This window comes from Phyllopteryx taeniolatus, chromosome 17, assembly GCF_024500385.1.
Source record: "Phyllopteryx taeniolatus isolate TA_2022b chromosome 17, UOR_Ptae_1.2, whole genome shotgun sequence".
Lineage (NCBI taxonomy): Eukaryota > Metazoa > Chordata > Actinopteri > Syngnathiformes > Syngnathidae > Phyllopteryx > Phyllopteryx taeniolatus.
In genome coordinates, this window is record NC_084518.1 from 8,790,571 (window position 1) to 8,809,204 (window position 18,634).

Sequence of the window (18,634 nt, forward strand, 5' to 3'; positions counted from 1 at the left end):
TGAGGGAGGTGAACAAGAACCCTATGGTCACTAAAGCGGCGCTCCAGTGTTCCCTTGCGGAGAAGGAGAACCATCCAGAAGGTCAATCATTGCTAACGCACTCCACCAATCAGGCCTTTAGTAGAGTGGCCAGACAGAAGCCACTTCTCACGAAAAGGCAAATGGCAGCCCACTTAGTTTGCCAAAAGGCACGTTAAGGATTCTCAGACCTGCAGAAACAAAATTCTCTGGTCTGTTGAAACCAAAATAGAACTTTCTGACCTGAATTGCAAGCATCATATCTGGAGAAGAAGAGGCACTGCTCATCGCCGGGCTAACGCCAGCCCTACTGTGAAGCTCGGTGGTGGCAGCATCATGCTGTGGGACTGTTTTTCTGCCGCAGGAACTGGGCCACTTGTCCGCTTAGAGCAGAGGTGTCAAACTCATTTTAGTTCGCGGGCCACATTTAGCCCAATTAGATATCAAGTGGGCCGAACCACAATATTTGTGGCTTAAAAATCCATAAATAACTGCAATTCAAAAATGTCCCCATTGTTTTGGTGCAAATAATTACAAGCACTTTTGGAAGATATTCACATTTATTCATTGTTGTTGCAAATCATATGAGCAGTTTGACATTTTTAACCAAAAATTATTTCAACAGTATTATGAAATCAGTGAGCATGCATCCTTTGTTAAATGTATATATAAACATTTAAGTTGTGGCAGTGCATGGGGGGGGGGGGGAAGAAGTTCCAACAAAGCAACCTCTTTTGAAGTGAAGCCTTTGACCGAAAGTTCAATGTCTTAAAACATTTCTACAGGAGGTATTTATTTTCACAGTGTGAACATGGCACACCATTTTATATTAGTGTGCTCCTGAAACTTGGCAATATTTGGCCTTCACAAGTGTATCAATGTCATTTAAGTCTTGTCAGTGCACCCTCCAGTGGACAAAATTGGCAACAGAAGTTACTTTTATTGAAAAATAGCAGTGAATGTGTTCTCCATCCCACGGGCCGGATTGGAGCCCTGACAGGATATTTCTGGCCCGCGAGCCCTATGTTTGACACACTGGCTTAGAGGATAAGATGACAGCTGCCAAATATAGAGAAATTCTTCAAGACAACTTGTTCCAGAGTCCTCTGGAACTCAGACTAGGGTGTCGATTCACCTTCCAACACGAAAATGACCCAAAGCACACCGCCAAGATAACAAAGGAGTGGCTTCAGGAGCAGCCTATGAATGTCTTTGAGTGGCCCAGCCAGAGCCCGGACTTGAATTCAATTGAACATCTCTGGAAAGACCTAGAAATGGCTGTCCATGGACACTGCCCATCCAACCTGACTAACCTTGATAGGATCTGCACAGAAGAATGGGGGGGGGGAATGCTCCAAAACAGGTGTGCCAAGCTCATAGAGACATCTCCAAGAAGACTTGAGGCTGTGATTGCCGCCAAAGGTGTTTCAACATATTAAGCCAAAGATGTGAATACATGGGTACCTATTATTTTTACATTTTCAATAAATTTGCACAACTGTCTGAAAATGTTTTTACTTTTGTCATTATGGGGTATTTTATGTAGATTTGTTTTTTAAAGAAAACCACTCAGATCAGCTTTAGAAAAAGTCTTTAACATAGCAAAATGTGGAAGAAGTGAATTGGTGTGAATATCTTCTGGTGGCACTGTTTGTATAGGGCTACTCACCAATCAGAAGCGACATGCTACTTGTGGCCAGGTCATGCAAACCAATCAGTTCCGAGCTGGTTAAAAAAAAAAAAACCTGTGCATCCTGCCTCCTTTCCTGGCTCACAAGGGGGGAATGCTATGCAGCATGCAAAGCTAACTTGCTCAGTCTGACTCTACACCAGCACCACGGTGCAGATCCTCTCATCTACAGTGGGGCAAAAAAGTATTTAGTCAACCACCTATTGTGCAAGTTCTCCCACTTAAAAAGATGAGAGAGGCCTGTAATTTTTTATCATAGTGATATATACCTCACCTCTGAGACAAAATGAGGAGAAAAAAAATCCGGAAAATGGCATCACAAAGAATTAGCAAATTATGGTGGAAAATCAGTATTTGGTCAATAACAAAAGTTCATCTCCGTACTTTGTTCTATACCCTTTCTTTACAAGGTTTTCACACACTTGCTGGTATTTTGGCCCATTCCTCCATCCAGATGTCCTCGAGAGCAATGACGTTTTGGGGCTGTCACTGGGCATCACAGACTTTCAACTCCCAAGATTTTCTATGGGGTTGAGATCTGGAGACTGGCTAGGCCACTCCAAGACCTTGAAATGCTTCTTACGAAGCCAATCCTTCGTTGCCCGGTCGGTGTGTTTGGGATCATTGTCAGGCATTGTCATGTTTAATCTTCAATGCCCTTGCCGATGGAAGGAGGTTTTCACTCAACATTTCACGATACATGGCCCCATTCATTCTTTCCTTGACACGGATTAGTCGTCCTGGTCCTTTTGCAGAAAAACAGCTCCAAAGCATAATGTATCCACCTCCATGCTTCACAGTAGGTATGGTGTTCTTTGGATGCAACTCGGCATTCTTTCTCCTCCAAACACGAGAAGTTGAGTTTTTAACCAAAATGGTCGATTTTGGTTTCATCTGACCGTATGACATTCTCCCAAACCTCTTCTTGATCATCCAAATGGTCTCTAGCAAACTTCAGATGAGCCTGGACATGTACTGGCTTAAGCAGGGGGCATGTCTGGCACTGCAGGATTGGCGTCCCTGGCGGCGTAGTGTGTTACTGATGGTAGCCTTTGCTCTCCGCATGTCATTCACTAGGCCCCCCCATGTGGTTCTGGCATTTTTGCTCACCGTTCTTGTGATCATTTTGACCCCACGGGGTGAGATCTTGCGTGGAGCCCCAGATCGAGGGAGATTATCAGTGGTCTTCCATTATCTAATAATTGCTCACACAGTTGATTTCTTCACACCAAGCTGCTTACCTATTGCAGAGACAGTCTTCCCAGCCTGGTGCAGGTCTACAATTTTGTTTCTGGTGTGCTGGCCATAGTGGAGTTTGGAGTGTGACTGTTTGAGGTTGTGGACAGGTGTCTTATACTGATGAGTTCAAACAGGTGTAATTAATACAGGTAATGAGTGGAGGACAGAGGAGCCTCTTAAAGAAGTTACAGGTCTGTGAGAGCCAGAAATCTTGCTTGTTTGTCGGTGACAGAATACTTATTTTCCACCATAATTTCCTCATAAATTCTTTAAAAATCAGACAATCTGATTTTCTGCATTTTGTGCACATTGTGATTACTATGTTTAGCTGTGCTGTAAGGTAGTCAGTTAAATTCAAAATACTTTATCATAATTTGTAGTTATCATTACTTACAAGTTGAATTAACTGTGGGTCCTTGCCTTATTCTTGCCCTCTAATTGTGTTGGTGGCTTCACTGTCAATGTCACTTCAGAAATAAACTGAGAAAAAGTAAGTCATAGCATTTTCATTAAAAAAAAAAAAAAAAAAACAGAAAACCTACCATTTGTTTTGAAGCGGCAATAAACTCAGCTCCTCGCCTTGACGATTGGCTTTAAAGGTGAAAAAAACTTTATCAGCCTCCTAGTTTTCTTAAACGTTCAATACACTTATCAAATTTTTGATGAATTTATGTTTAAAATCCAAATTTAATATATAATACTGTATATACATATTTGTTAAATATATTACATATATTAAAATATATTTTTATTTTGTTGGTAAAATGACTCAAAAGGACTCACTTGTGACTTGCAAAGCAATGACTTGGTCCCATCTCTGCAATGGAGGATCCGACATTAAGCCTTTTCAAGTGGTTGTATATTACATACCTCGTGGCTGTGCTATGTGCTACAGCTTAGTATTGGCCATACCTTATGCTAGTACCTTGTGACTTTGCTAACGGCGGCATCTTTTCCCAGGAAAAAGTATCTTGAGCGGGCTTCTGGATTTACACACTCCAACGGCTTCAGAGGGCAACTCAGCATGACTGTTATCTTAGCCAACCGTTCGGGATTTTGCTGACTCCGTCCTTTTCTCGGGGGCTTCGTTTCCCAACTTTTCGAACGTCCATCCTGCTCATCTCTTCCACCCCACCCCTCACTTTTTCGAGTCGCCTCTCTCATCCACCTTCTCGCGAGACAAAGCACATCTCTTCTTTCTCACCTCTCCAGCCCATACTACACCCAACAATACACACCAATAAGAATGGCTTAGCAGAGGAAGAGAACCTCATCTTTGCAATACTATATAGTGTAATTAGTCAAACCAACACAATCCCCTTCAGTATAAATTTTACATCACAATAATAAATGCACTTCTATTAAATATGTAGGAGTTTATATTAACCCCTTCTGTGATATTTTAGCACCCCGATTTGCCACTGGGCTACATTTAAATGTTTAAAAGTAACTCAATTACAAAATTATTAAAATATTTACTGAAAACTGACATTCCAACAATGCTTCATCTTGTTTCCTGATGTGCACACAATGTATAATTAGGGTTGCGCCAATCAGTGTTTTATGCTGCCAATTCTGGTACCGATAATCTGAGTGAGATCTGCCGATCACTGCCGATACTGAACATATATAGATTACCTGTAAATTTTTCAATTTATTTATTGTCAGTGCTATTGGCTACATGATCAGACATGTTTGGGTTTGCTTCGCAGCTCTTGCGCGCTCACGCAGTGTGAAGGGCGGAGGAGGCGCTACACAACGGCTAAACAGGATGATTCATTTATTTCTAAACTTTGTATTTATTGAACTACCAAAACAAACAACTACCTGCATCCTCCTCTCTTAACACCAACTTCCCTCATGTCTTCCTTCACTACATCTATCAACCTTTTATTTGGTCTTCCTTGAGCTCTCTTCCCTGGCAGCTCCATCCTCATCATCCTTCTACCAGTATAGTCACTATCTCTCCTCTGTACGTGCCCAAACTATCGAAGTCTGCTTTCTCTAACTTTGTCTCCAAAACATCTAACCTTGGCCGTCCCTCTGATGAGCTCATTTCTAATCCGATCCAACCTGGTCACTCCTAGGGAAAACCTCAACATCTTCATTTCAGCCACCTTCCTGTTGTCTCTTCAGTGCCACTGTCTCTGATCCATAGATCATTGCTGGCCTCACCACTGTCTTATAAATGTGGCCCCTTCATCTTGGCAGAGACTATTCTGCCACATAACACACCTGACGCCTTCCTCCGCCCGTTCCAACCTGCTTGGACCCATTTGTTCACTTCCTTACTACACTCACCATTGCTCTAGACCAGAGGTGTCAAAACCCATTTTAGTTCACGGGCCACATTCACCCCAATTAGATCTCAAGTGGTCCGGACCACAATATTTGTCTAAAAAATCCATGAATAACTATTCAAAATTTTCCCCGTTGTTTTGGTGCAAATAATTACAAGTAATGTCGGAAAATATTCACATTTATTCATTGTTGTTGCAAATCAGGAGCAGTCTGAAATTTTTAACCAAACATTTCAACAGTGTTATGAATCAGTGAGCGTACAGTTATGCATATTTTGTAAATGTATACATAAAAATAAAAGTTGTGGCAGTGCATTGGGGGGAAAAAAAGCAAAAAAAAAAAAACCCAAAAGGTTGTAACAACCAACCTCTTTTTAAATGAAGCTTTTGACTGAAATTTTGTAATATTCAATGTCTTAAAACATTTCTACAGGAGGTATTTATTTTCACAGTATTATAGTGTGAACATGGCACACCATTTTATATTAGTGTGCTCCTGAAACTTGGCATCGTTTGGCCTTCACAAGTGCATCAGTCATTTAAGTGTCGTCAGTGCACCCTCCAGTGGACAAAATTAGCAACAAAAGTTACTTTTATTGAAAAATAGCAGTGAATGTGTTCTCCATCCCCACGGGCTGGATTGGACCCACTGATAGGCCGGTTCTGGCCCGTGGGCCATATGTTTGACACCACTGCTCCAGACTGTTGACCCCAAATATTTAAAGTCCTCCACCCTCACTAACTCTACTCGCTGTAGCCTCACTCTTCTCCCTCCACCCTTCTCATTCATGCACATATATTCTGTCTTACTTTAGCTAATCTTTATTTCTCTTCTTTTCGGTGCATGCCTCCACCTTTCTGTTCCTCCACATGCTCCCTGCTTTCACTGCAGATCATAATGTCATCTGCGAACATCATGGTCCACGGGGATTCCAGTCCAACCTCATCCGTCAGCCCATCCATCACCACTGCATACAGAAAGTGACTCAGGCCTGATCCCTGATGCAGTCCCAGCTCCACCATAAACTCCTCTGTCATACCTACAGCACACCTCACCGCTGTTCTGCTGCCCTCATATATGCCCTCTACTATTCTAACATTTCTCTCTGCCACTCCAGACTTCAACATGCAGTATCACTGTTCCTCTCTAGGGACTCTTGTCAGAGACTTTCTCTAGATCTACGAAGATACAATCGATCTCCTTCTGACCTTCTCTATACTTCTCCATCAAAACCCTCAAAGCTAATGATGCATCCGACACCGTACTGTTGCTCGCAAATATTCACTTTTGTCCTGAGTCCAGCCTCGACTATTCTCATCTGGCTCCTTTCAATGCAGAGGAGCAGCGGCTCTACTCTGAGCCCCTCCCGGATGACCGAGCTTCTCACCCTATCTCTGTGGGAGCCCGGACATCCTGCGGGGGAAACTCATTTTGTCCGCTTGTATCCGGGATCTTGTTCTTTCGGTCACGGCCCACAGCTCATAGACCATAGGTGAGGGTAGGAATGTAGATCGACCGTTAAATAGAGAGCTTCGCCTTTCGGCTTAGCTCCTTCTTCAACACAACGGACTGATAAAAAGTCCGCATCACTGCAGACGCTGCACCGACCAGCCTGTCAATCTCTCGTTCCATTCTTCCCTCACTCGTGAACAAGACCACATTTATTTGAACTCCTCCACTTGGGAAGGATCTCACCTTTTTCCGACTGAGGACCATGGTCTCAGATTTAGAGGTGCTGATTATCATCCTAGCCGCTTCACACAGCTGCGAACCGCTCCAGTGAGAGTTGGAAATCACCGCCTGATGAAGCCAACAGAACCACATCTACAAAAAGCAAAGATGCAATACTGAGGCCACCAAACGGACCCCCTCTACGCCTCGGCTGCGCCTAGAAATTCTGTCCATAAAAGTTATGAGCAGAATCGGTGACAAAGGGCATCCTGGGCGGAGTCCAACCATCACCGGAAACCGGCCCGACTTACTGCCGGCAATGCGGACCAAACTCTGACACCGGTCGAGCAGGGACCGAACAGGCCGTATCAGGGGTTCCGGTACCCCATACTCCCGAAGCACCCCCCACTGGGCTCCACGAGGGACACAGTCGAACGCCTTCTCCAAGTCCACAAAGCACATGTAGACTGGTTTGGCGAACTCCCATGCACCCTTGAGGACCCTGCCGAAGGTGAAGAGCTGGTCCACTATTCCACGGCCAGGGCGAAAACCACACTACTCCTCCTGAATCTGAGATTCGACTTCCCGACGGACCCTCCTCTCCAGCACCCCTGAATAGACCTTACCAGGGAGGCTGAGGAGTGTGAGCCCCTTGTAGTTGGAACACACCCTCCGGTCCCCAACCACCCCAGTCTGCCATTCAAAAGGCACTGTCCCCGATGTCCATGCGATGTTGCAGAGGCTTGTCAACCAGGACAGCCCTATAACATACAGAACCTTTAGGAACTCCGGGTGAATCCATCCACCCCCGGGGCCTTGCCACTGAGGAGCTTTTTAACCACCTCTGTGACCTCAACCCCAGAAATAGGAGAGCCCGCCTCAGAGAACCCAGAGCCTGCTTCCTCATGGGAAGGCGTCTCGGTGGAATTGAGGAGGTCTTCGAAGTATTCTCCCCACCGACTCACAACGTCCCGAGTCGAGGTCAGCAGCAACCCATCCCCACTATAAACAGTGTTGATGGTGCGTCCCAGAATTTCCTCGAAGCCGTCCGGAAGTCGTTCTCCATGGCCTCACCGAACTCCTCCCACGCCGGAGTTTTTGCCTCAGCGACCACCAAAGCTGCATTCCGCTTCGCCAGCCGGTACCCACCAGCTACCTCAGGAGTCCCACAGGCCAAAAAGGCCCGATAGGATAGACGGCATCCCTCACCGCTGGTGTCCACCAACGGGTTTGGGCTCACACTGCACCCGACCCGTATGGCCCCTCCCACAGTTGGTGAGCCCATGGGAAGGGGGACCCACGTTACCCTTTTGGGCTGTGCCTGGCCGGGCCCCATGGGTGCAGGCTCGGCCACCAGGCGCTCTCCTTCGAGCCCCACCTCCAGGCCTGGCTCCAGAGTGGGGCCCCGGTGACCCGCGTCCGGACAAGGGAAGCCTAGATCCATTTTTTTCTTTCTTCATAGGGGTTTTTGGAGCCGTGCTTTGTCTGGTCCCTCACCTAGGACCTGTTTGCCTTGGGTGACCCTACCAGGGATGTGAAGCACCAGACAACTTAGCTCCTAGGATCATTTGGACACACAAACCCCTCCACCACGATAAGGTGACGCCTCAAGGAGAGGAATGAGAGAATATTTTTTCAAAAACTAAAGCAAAACGATATTGTACATCAGTGTAAACATTAAATGTCTTGTCTTTGTAGCGTATCAAATTGAATATAGGTTGAAAATGATTTGTAAATCATTCTATTATGTTTTTGTTTTACACAGCGTCCCGATTTCATAGAATTGGGGTTTATATCTATTAAAAGAGGAGTCTTGCCAATATAGTTTTCAAATATCTTTTTGAAATTGTTGTGAATTATTGAGTATAAAGGATGGAAACTAATCTGAACTCATTTTTGTGATAATAGGATGAAATTGAACAGGTGATTTTAGTAGGTGGCTCTACCCGTGTCCCCAAGGTTCAGGAAGTGCTGCTCAAAGCAGTGGGGAAGTAAGTGTCAACATGGAAAAATCTCGTTTGATTGGCATGCTTCAAATTTTGAAAGGACTTCAAAATTTTGACTTTGGATTGTGTAACACATTTTTTCCTTATAGAGAGGAGTTGGGAAAAAACATCAATGCAGATGAGGCAGCAGCCATGGGAGCAGTATATCAGGCTGCTGTTCTAAGTAAGGCTTTCAAAGTCACGCCATTCCTGGTCCGAGACGCAGTAGTCTTCCCCATTCAGGTTGGTTCAGTTACCCTTTTAGCACCATAATAATAGATATTAGTTTCACAGCTTTCAGGGCCAGTTTGAATTATTAAAATTGCACAAAGTACGAGGAGTTACGGTAATTTGAAATACACATGCACCGCGGTGTCACCGGTGATCCCCGTGGTTTTAAAAGTGTTAAACTATGGACATATTGTAATTTGGCACATGACTTTTTACTTGCCACACAATATTCCTCGCAATGAACATCTTTTTACAATCTTGTCACTTTTATATTTATTTTTGGTCTTGTGACTACATATTTTTTTTTTACTGTGACATTTATTAGGATTTTGGTAATATTAATTCACCACCTCTTTAGTAGTGTGTCACTTCCTTTTTCAAGCACAACGATTCACAAATGTTTTCCATTATTTAAAACAAAATAATAATAATTATTCCGTTGCTGCCTGGCTTCAGACTTTTCTTTTTTCTGTTTTCTCTCACTACGGATTTTGGATTACTGCCATCTGTTGATACGCTTGGTTAGATCACTGCCTGGTTTTGGGAATATGGGCTAAAACGAGAGTTATTTAACTGGTTGGGAAACTAGCCAGCAAATAGCGAGGCGGACTGCGCACCTAGCAACATGGGTCCAAAGAAGTCACTGACAGCCGAGAAAGGAGCTGATATTAAGAGGTCTTTGGAGGGAAGAAATCTGTTGTCAAACTACAGCGTAACACCATCCTGGACCTGGTGGACGTGAAGAGACCTGGTTCAAAAATGCCGAGAAGGTTTGCCGTTTGGTGTACCTGGAATCCAGAGGGTCGGGGTTGGAACACTGGAGCTGTTTCTTCTAGCCAAGAGGATTGAAGTTGACTGTGACGTCGGGGCATGTCTATACCAGGAAAATTAAAACACATCAGCCCTCATCGGATTTATCAAAAGATTAAATGAAATAGCACCCTTAAAACAAGGAAGGAAGCTGATGGCATCAAACCTCTGCATTAAACCAATACCTAACAAAACAAAACATTGTCAGGAAAAAATGGCTTCTTCAAAAAAGAGATTTTAAAACACATGGACCACAAACTGCAAAATACTCATTAAATCGAACGCCGGCGCAATCTAAAATTGAAATTGTTGAAAGAGCTGGAAAATATCAGAGCAGCATAAACTGAACTGTAAGTTATCAAACAACTCTGTTCACATTATGCAGCCATGTCTGAGAGATCCATTCATCTAGTAGTCAGTTGTTCAACCCCCCGCACCCATCAAAAAAAAAAAAAGGAAATATCAGACAAAAATAACCCAGGTAAGCATAAAATACAGGTTTGTAATGGTGATTTTATTTATTAAGGAAAACAAGACTGTTCAAAGCTACCTGGCCCTTTGTGAAGAGTAATAACTGGTTGGGGCACCCACAGCAGCAACTGAAATCAAGCATTTTCTATCACTGGCAATGAGTCGTTCACATCTCTGTAGAGAGAGTTTGGCCCACTCTTCCTACACCATCGTGTTTTAGAACATGAATGGCCTTTTTAAGGTTATGCACGCATTTCAGTCTGATTCAAGTATGGACTTTCACTAAGCCACTCCAAAACATAAAAAAAAAAAAATAAAAAATAAAAGAAATTTAAGCCATTCAGAAGTTGACTTGCTTGTGTGTTTTGAATTGTTGTCCTGCTGCAGAACCCAAGTGCAGTTCAGCTTGAAATCACAAACTGATTCTCCTTCAGAATTTTCTGTTAAAGAACAGAATTAATGTCCAGGTCCTTAATAAAGCAAAGCAGACCATCACCACCGCCATATTTGACTGTTGATGTGATGTTCATTTTCTGTAATGCTGTTACATTTACGCCATATAATAAGCAGTGTTGTACCTGAACGAGTTCAATGAATGAAAGATGAGCTAGTTGATATTTTGTGCAAACATGAACTGAACTTAGTTGACATACTGTGTTCCATGTTTTTGTTTGCATATTAAGAACAAAAGTCCTGTTTTTGGTTTAATTCCTAACTTTAAAAAAGACCATTCAAGCAACATGTTTTTCTTCGTTTTTGAGTGGAAGGTAAAATCTGCAGCTGGCTACTTGTTGTGGACTGAATGAGTAGCAACAATCGGAAAATGAAATGCCAATATTTTTAAGGGGAATAGCCAGCAACATATTGAGGAAAAAAAAATATGAACTACTTCACCAACTAGTTCACCATTCCAAAAATGGTGAACTTAGTTCAGAATTTTGAATTATGAACTATACTAGTTCATGTTTGGAATGGTGAACTTAACGTAGAAAATGAACTTTCCCCACACTGATAACGAGACACACTTTCTCCTTAAAATTCTTGAGAATCAATTCCCCCCCCCCCCCTCAAAAGAAAAATAAGTCTTCTTTATAGTAAGCAGTGTTTTTTGCCTTGGAACTCTGCCATGGATGCAGGTTTTACCCAGTTCATTTGCTATTGTTGAGTCATGAATACTGACCTTACTGAATGAGTTGTTGCTATGCTCCTGGGGTAATTTTTGTAGGCTGACCACTCCTGGGAAGTTCTGGAAAGGTTTACCACTGTTCCATGTTTACTCCATTTTTACATAATGGCTCTCATCATTGTTCGCTGGAGTTGTATTGGCTTTGTGACTCTTTCCAGACGTCAATTTATTTCTCATCTGTTTTTGAATTTCTTTGGATTGTGGCATTTTGTTACAGCTTTTTGAGCTCTTTTGGCTGTCTTATTTTTTTCCCCCCCAGATTGTTTTGTTGATTGAAGGGATTTGGAGGTAATTAGGCTTGGGTGTGGTCAGTGAAAATGAACTCAGCTTTACAAAATACGTGATTAGCCACAGTTAATTCATGATTTAACGAGGGGGGCACTAATTTTTCACACACGGCCAGGTAACAATTTTATTTGTTTTTCCCCTAATAAAATCACCATTTAAAAACTTGTGTTGGGTTAGATTTGTCAGATATTTACATTCATTTGATGATCATAAACAGTGGGGAAATGTTGGATTTATCTTACCCAACATTATAAAAAATAGACACAAAAGGAATGAAGACGCTGGTTTCTTTTTCTCATGAGGTATGGGAGATTGTTCAGATTACAGCCTCTCAATACGCTCTAAACAATCTCTCCCGTCGCTCCTGTATTTATTTGAAATAGGGAGGTTTCTAAGTTTACAAGACATAACGTACTAAGCTACTAGACACAACACACTAAGGGTAGGGTTTCAAGGTGAAAACATGGGACCAACACCTGCCACGTCCTTCTATCTGATAATTCCTTCTGAGTCATCTACTTGAAGGCGAGACATGTTCCTTTCTCAAAATGGTCCATAATACTAATGCAAGCTAAGCAAATAAATGATAACTTCTACAATATATTTAACATGTCCCTCCTGTTTATCATGTATTTGCACAAATTCTCATATCATTTTACAGTCACTTCATTTCGATTTTTTTTGACTGTAGAATCATTTTTATGAAACAAATACATTTACACTCAGAGTAAACTTGTCATACATGAATGTTGTAGTTTAAACATCGTAATCATCTGGATCAGGAAACAAATCAGGTAAAACAACATCGTCATCATTATCAACCTCCAATAAAGGATAAATCTGCTCCATGCGGTTCCATGTGGGGGTAATTGCTGTGGTAATTAATCTACTGATTAAAGCCCGAATGCATGGGGTACAATAACATCCACACAATGTCAGAATGGCTGCAAAAACAGCAATTGATATCAATATTGGTGAAATTAGGGTTTTGTATTAACCAAAAACGTCCATCCAGCTGTCCCACAAGGAGTGTTTTTTTAGGGTCCGTAGACCATCGATGGCTCTGGTCAAGGTGCCATCTGAAGCAGTATTGTTTGTTCTCCAAACATACCGCAAACACCTCCCTCTCTTGCAGGGAGCATGTCGACAGCTATGCGGTTTTGGAACATCCTTGAGCTGCTCGTGCACAGCTTTCAACCCACTCTGAGTCCAATTTCCTAATCTCTGTACATGGAAGTGGATATAGTTTATCCCATCAACATTTTTATTAATCATACACCAACAGCATATAAAGTATTCAAATCCTCCTACAACTTGGTCAGCTAATTTGTATTGATTAGGAACCCCACGAGGAACACCTATGGCGTCGATGTATGTTTTATGTTGGATAATTTTGCCTCTGCCAGGATAAATGTTGCAGATACTCCTCAATCAGTGTGCAAATGGAGCAGATGCTACTCTGCGATGAGTGGCCAGTATTGGTCAACAACAGATATGCAAATAGTGCAGCGTGGCGAGACAACTACAGTGAGTGCACGAGTAATGTATAATTGGCCCCACAGAAACGTGACAATGAACTCAAGTCAAAAAATTGCCAGCATGTTGTAATGGAATTGTAGGTTAGGTGTTTAAGAAGTTTATCACAAGAGGGAAGAAGCTTTCGGAATATCTGCTAGTTCTAGTTTGCATTGATCGGTAGTGCCTACCTGAAGGAAAGCGCTGGAAGAGCTGGTGACCGGGATGCGGAGGGTCCGAGAGGATTTTGCACGCTCTTGTTCTGGCAGCGTGCAAGTCCTCAAGGGTGGGTAGGGGGGTACCGACAATCCTTTCAGCAGTTTTGATTGTCCGTTGCAGTCGGAGTTTGTCCTTTTTTGTAGCAGTACCAAACCAGACTGTGATGGAAGAACACAGGACTGATTTGATGACCGCTGTGTAAAACTGCCTCAGCAGCTCCGGTGGCAGGCCGTGCTTTCTCAGAAGCCGCAGGAAGTACATCCTCTGCTGGGCCTTTTTGAGGACTGAGTTGATGTTGATCGCCCACTTCAGGTCCCGAGAGACTGTAATTCCCAGGAACTTGAAGGTCTCGACGGTTGACACAAGGCAGCTGGACAACGTGAGGGGCAGCTGTGGCGAAGGATGTCTCCTGAAGTCCACGATCATCTCTACAGTCTTGAGCGTGTTCAGCTCCAGGTTGTGTCGGCCGCACCACAGCTCCAGCCGCTCCACTGTCGATATGCAGACTCGTCACCGTCCTTGATGAGGCCGATAACAGTGGTGTCATCTGCAAACTTCAGGAGTTTGACAGCCGGGTGCGCTGAGGTGCAGTCGTTCGTGTAGAGAGAGAAGAGCAGCGGAGAGAGGACACAACCTTGGGGCGCCCCAGTGCTGATGCTGCGTGTGGATGTGGTGGCCTCCCCCAGCCTGACCTGCTGTGTCCTGCCCGTCAGAAAGCTGTAAATCCACTGGCAGATGGCAGGTGAGACGCTGAGCTAGAGAAGCTTGGATGAAAGGAGTTCAGGGATGATGGTGTTGAACGCTGAGCTGAAGTCCACGAACAGGATCCTTGCGTAGGTCCCTGCACTGTCGAGGTGTTCTAGGATGAAGTGCAGTCCCATGTTGACTGCATCATCCGCAGACCTGTTCGCTTGTTAGGCAAACTGCAGGTTTTGAGGTGGTCCAGCACGAGACGTTCAAAGGACTTTATGACCACAGATGTCAAGGCGACAGGCCTGTAGTCATTTAGACCCGAGATTGCAGGTTTCTTGGGGAATGGAATGATGGTGGAGCGTTTGAAACAAGATGGTACTTCGCACAGTTCCAGAGATCGATTGAATATCTGTGTGAAGACTGGAGCGAGCTGGTCCGCGCAGACTTTGAGGCAGGATGGGGACACATGGTCTGGGCCTGGCACTTTGTTAATCTTTTGTTGTTTGAAGATGCATTTCACATCCTGTTTATGGACGGTTAACGCAGAAGTCAGAGGTGTGATTGTGGTCGGGGGTTCGGCCGGATGGTTGTGTGGTGTGACAATGTCCTTTTCAAATCTGCAGTAGAAGGTATTCAAGTCGTTGGCTAGTGTGCTATTGTTCTTTGATTGGGGGGATCGCTTGTAATTAGTCAGCGATTGGAATGCATGCCAGACTGATTTAGAGTCGTTAGCGCTAAACTGTTTTTCCAACTTTGCTGCATAGTTCCACTTTGCAATGTTAATTTCTTTAGTCAGCTGTTTTCTAGCTCGATAGTACAGGGCCCTGTCCCCGCTCTGATATGCGTCCTCTTTAGCTTGGCGAAGCTGCTTAAGTTTAGCAGTGACCCACTGCTTGTTGTTGTTGAATGTGCGAAATGACTTTGTTGCTACACACACATCTTCACAGAAACTAGGATGTATTCATCCAGGCTGCCAGCTGAATTTTCAAAGACACTCCAGTCTGTGCAGTCTAAACAGCTTTGAAGTTCCATTTTTGCTTCATTGGTCCACCTTTTCACTGTAGGCTTCACGCATGTATGTTCTTGCCTGTACGTCGGTATTAAGTGAATTAAGCAGTGATCAGACGAGCCCAGGGCTGCACGAGGTATAGCACGGTATGCGTTTTTTAGCGTAGTGTAGCATTGGTCTAAAATGTTATTTTCCCTGGTATAACAGTCAATGTGCTGCTTGTATTTAGGGAGTTTGTGGTTGAGTTTAGCTTTGTTAAAGTCCCCGAGAATAATGAGGGGTGAGTGCGGGTGGTTTTTTTCAATGTCGTTGACTTGTTCAGCGAGCGTTAGCAGTGCGGCGTTCGTGTTAGCTTGAGGCGAAATGTAGACGCCAGCCAGGATGAATGATGCGAACTCCCGCGACGAGTAGAATGGCTTACAGTTCAAAAACAGCGACTCCAAATGCGGGCTGCAGTGTGCTGAGCTCCGTGACGTCCGTACACCATTTATCGTTGATATAGAAGCATATCCCGCCGCCTTTTGTTTTCCCCGATGATTCCATGTCACTGTCTGCTCGATGAATATGGAAGCCGGGAAGCATGACGCCGCCATCGGGTACAGCGTTTGTACTGAGCGGACTTGCGAAAGTTGGTGAAAAGAAAAGTCCGGAGTAGCCTCCTTGATGGTTAGCAAGTCTCCCCTTGTGTAAGTGAGTCGTGTAATGTCTCCAAAGACGAACGAAAAACACAAAAACAATACTAGAGAGCGCGTTACCGAGGCGACCACACTGGTAGGCGCCCTCTTGGATTCTTGTATGCGTACAAACAGTATATTGCACAAAGTAGAAACTAAAACTATTGTGGATACATAAAAACTATCTGATTGAGTGCTGTTTTATTTTTTACTTTTGAGATCTGAGTAATCTGCTTTAATAGACTTGTTTTTTTGTTTCCAGGGTTAAAAACAGAATTTGCAAGGATGAATTTAAACCTTAGAGTTGATGGGACATCGAAATCTCGTCCACTGGCACTTTGATTCAGGGTGCACCTGTGTCCACCATTACAAAGTTGATTTAATTTAAAACACAAAATGACAAATATTGCCATAATTTATTCACGATTATGACTGTCGGATGGGAATGTTCTTGACAACATTTTTAAAATTACAGAAATTCTGACAAATTTGGAGAAATTGTTTTGGAAGTGATTTTATAGGTTGGCAGCTCTGACTTAAAATGCTGTTTTTAAAAAAAAATATTCAAAGTTACCTGGCCCTGTGTGAAAAAATAATGCCCTCCTAAACCTATTAAACTGGTTGGGCCATTCTCAGCAGCAACAACTGAAATAAAGTGTTTTCTGTAACTGGCAATGAGTCTTTCACATCTCTTTGGAAATATTTTTACCCGCTCTTCCCTGCAGGATTGTTTGAATTAACCAAAAATAAAGGGTTTGATCATGAACTGCCTTTTTTTAAGGTCATGCCACTGCATTTCAATCGGATTCAAGTCTGGACTTTGGCTCACCCACTCCAAAACCTTCATTTTGTTTTTTTTAAGCCATTCAGAAGTTGACTTGCTGGTGTGTTTTGGATCGTTATCCTGCTGCGCTTCAGCTTGAGGTCACAAACTGATGGCTGAACATCTCCTTCAGGATTTTCTGTAAAAGAGAATTCATGGTTCCATCAATCACAGTTGTCAAGTTGTCCAGCTCCTGAATGGGAAAAGCAGCCCAAGACCATCACAAAACCACCACCATGTTTGACTCATCATACCAACAGTTTTGAACGGACCACTTTTACATATTGTTTATTGACAAGTAGTGCAATAAAAATAACGCTTTTTCCCTAAAATGAGGAATAATCACCATTACTAATCTTGACTACAATATTGATCAGAATAATCATGATTATCATTTTGGCCATCATCGTGCAGCAAAGTGTCACATTACCTAATGTTATGCTAAAATCTGTATAAAGATGGATCAAATAAAAAAAGAAGTTTTAGAATGTGCGAATTGCTGTACGTGCTTCAGAATAACTAGGCTTGAAAAAGATTTTTACTTGAAGTATAGCAACCTGCTCAGTTTTTGTGGCCTTGAGCCCCCCCCCCCCCCCCCCCCCCCCCCACAAAATAGTCATATTAGCATTGTTTTACAGCATTCAATTTCCCCTATTTTGTTTCGGGTGAGAAACCGAAGAAAAAAAGAGGTGGCTTACCCAATATTCAAACAAAACAAGAAGAAAAAGATAACTGATCAGACGTAAACTTCAGGTGTAGTTACCAAAGTCTTCACGCGTCAGGTGATAAAACAATCAATTTTCCCCAAATATGGTCAAACTCAACTTTTTTAATTCTCAGGCAGTCGGGTAGAGTTTCCATTTTATATATCTCTGGAATTATCCCAAACCACTCCTCCAATGATGGTGGTGAGAATTTGGTTTGGATGAACTACCTGACATACACAGAGTCCTGCCCTCAACCCGATGAAATCAACCCAAATGTGTTCTGAGTGGATGAGTCAGGGCTTCGCGTCCAACATAAATATGCTCCTGGAAGAACTGGCAGAAATTTACACACATACACTCACTCCCTTTGCAGCTTCTGAGCTGGCATATTGATCATAAACTGCGCCGCCAGGGCAATTTTTCCTCCTTCGAATTTCAGCAGGGCAACGCCCTTCTGTGCCGCAGAAAGTTGCGCCACAACCACGCGTCGCCGCGCAATGCGCACCTTGTCCCCCTGGATGAATTAGTATTAATTAGAAAGTATGCCCCATCCCCGTGGCGTGCAAGGTTTTAGCCTCGCCCAAAAAATCCAACCAAAAGAGTCTCTTACAGCGCTGTGGAATAATTTTGGGCCACTCATCTTTGTAGAATTGTTGTAATTCAGCCACATTGGAGGGTTTACGAGCATGAACTGGATTTTTAAGGCAGCATCTCAATAGGATTCAGGTCATGACTTTGACTAGTCACTTCAAAGTCTTCATTTTGTTTTTCAAGAGGTGGACTTGCAGGTGTGTTTTGGATCATTGTCCTGCTGCAGAACCAAAGTTTGTTTCAGCCTGAGGTCACGAACAGATGGCCGGACATTCTGCTTCAGGATTTTTTTTTAGTAGACAGCAGAATTCATGGTTCGATTTATCTCAGCGTCTTGAAATATTTGCAGATATATTAAAAAAGGAAAAACTGAAATCACACAGCCATAAGTATTCAGACCCTTTTCTGTGACACTCATATATTGAACTCTGGTGCTGTCCATTTTTTTCTAATCATAATGAGATGGTTCTACACCTTCATTGGAGTCCAGCTGTGTTTGATTATAATGATTGG

The 18,634-nt window shown here is 43.3% G+C and overlaps 1 protein-coding gene across 2 annotated transcripts in view; it reads left to right on the top strand.

Annotated features, from left to right (window-relative positions):
• Window positions 1-18,634, top strand: part of hyou1 (hypoxia up-regulated 1) — a 117,879-nt gene that overhangs the window by 45,012 nt on the left and 54,233 nt on the right. Inside the window, exons 11-12 of one of the 2 annotated variants that reach the window (XM_061750999.1) lie at window positions 8,828-8,910; window positions 9,015-9,147. The exons of the other annotated variant lie outside the window; for it this stretch is intronic. Of the exons in view, the coding sequence (XP_061606983.1) occupies window positions 8,828-8,910; window positions 9,015-9,147 (216 nt within the window). The remainder of the gene's footprint in view (window positions 1-8,827; window positions 8,911-9,014; window positions 9,148-18,634) is intronic. 2 annotated transcript variants of the gene reach the window in all.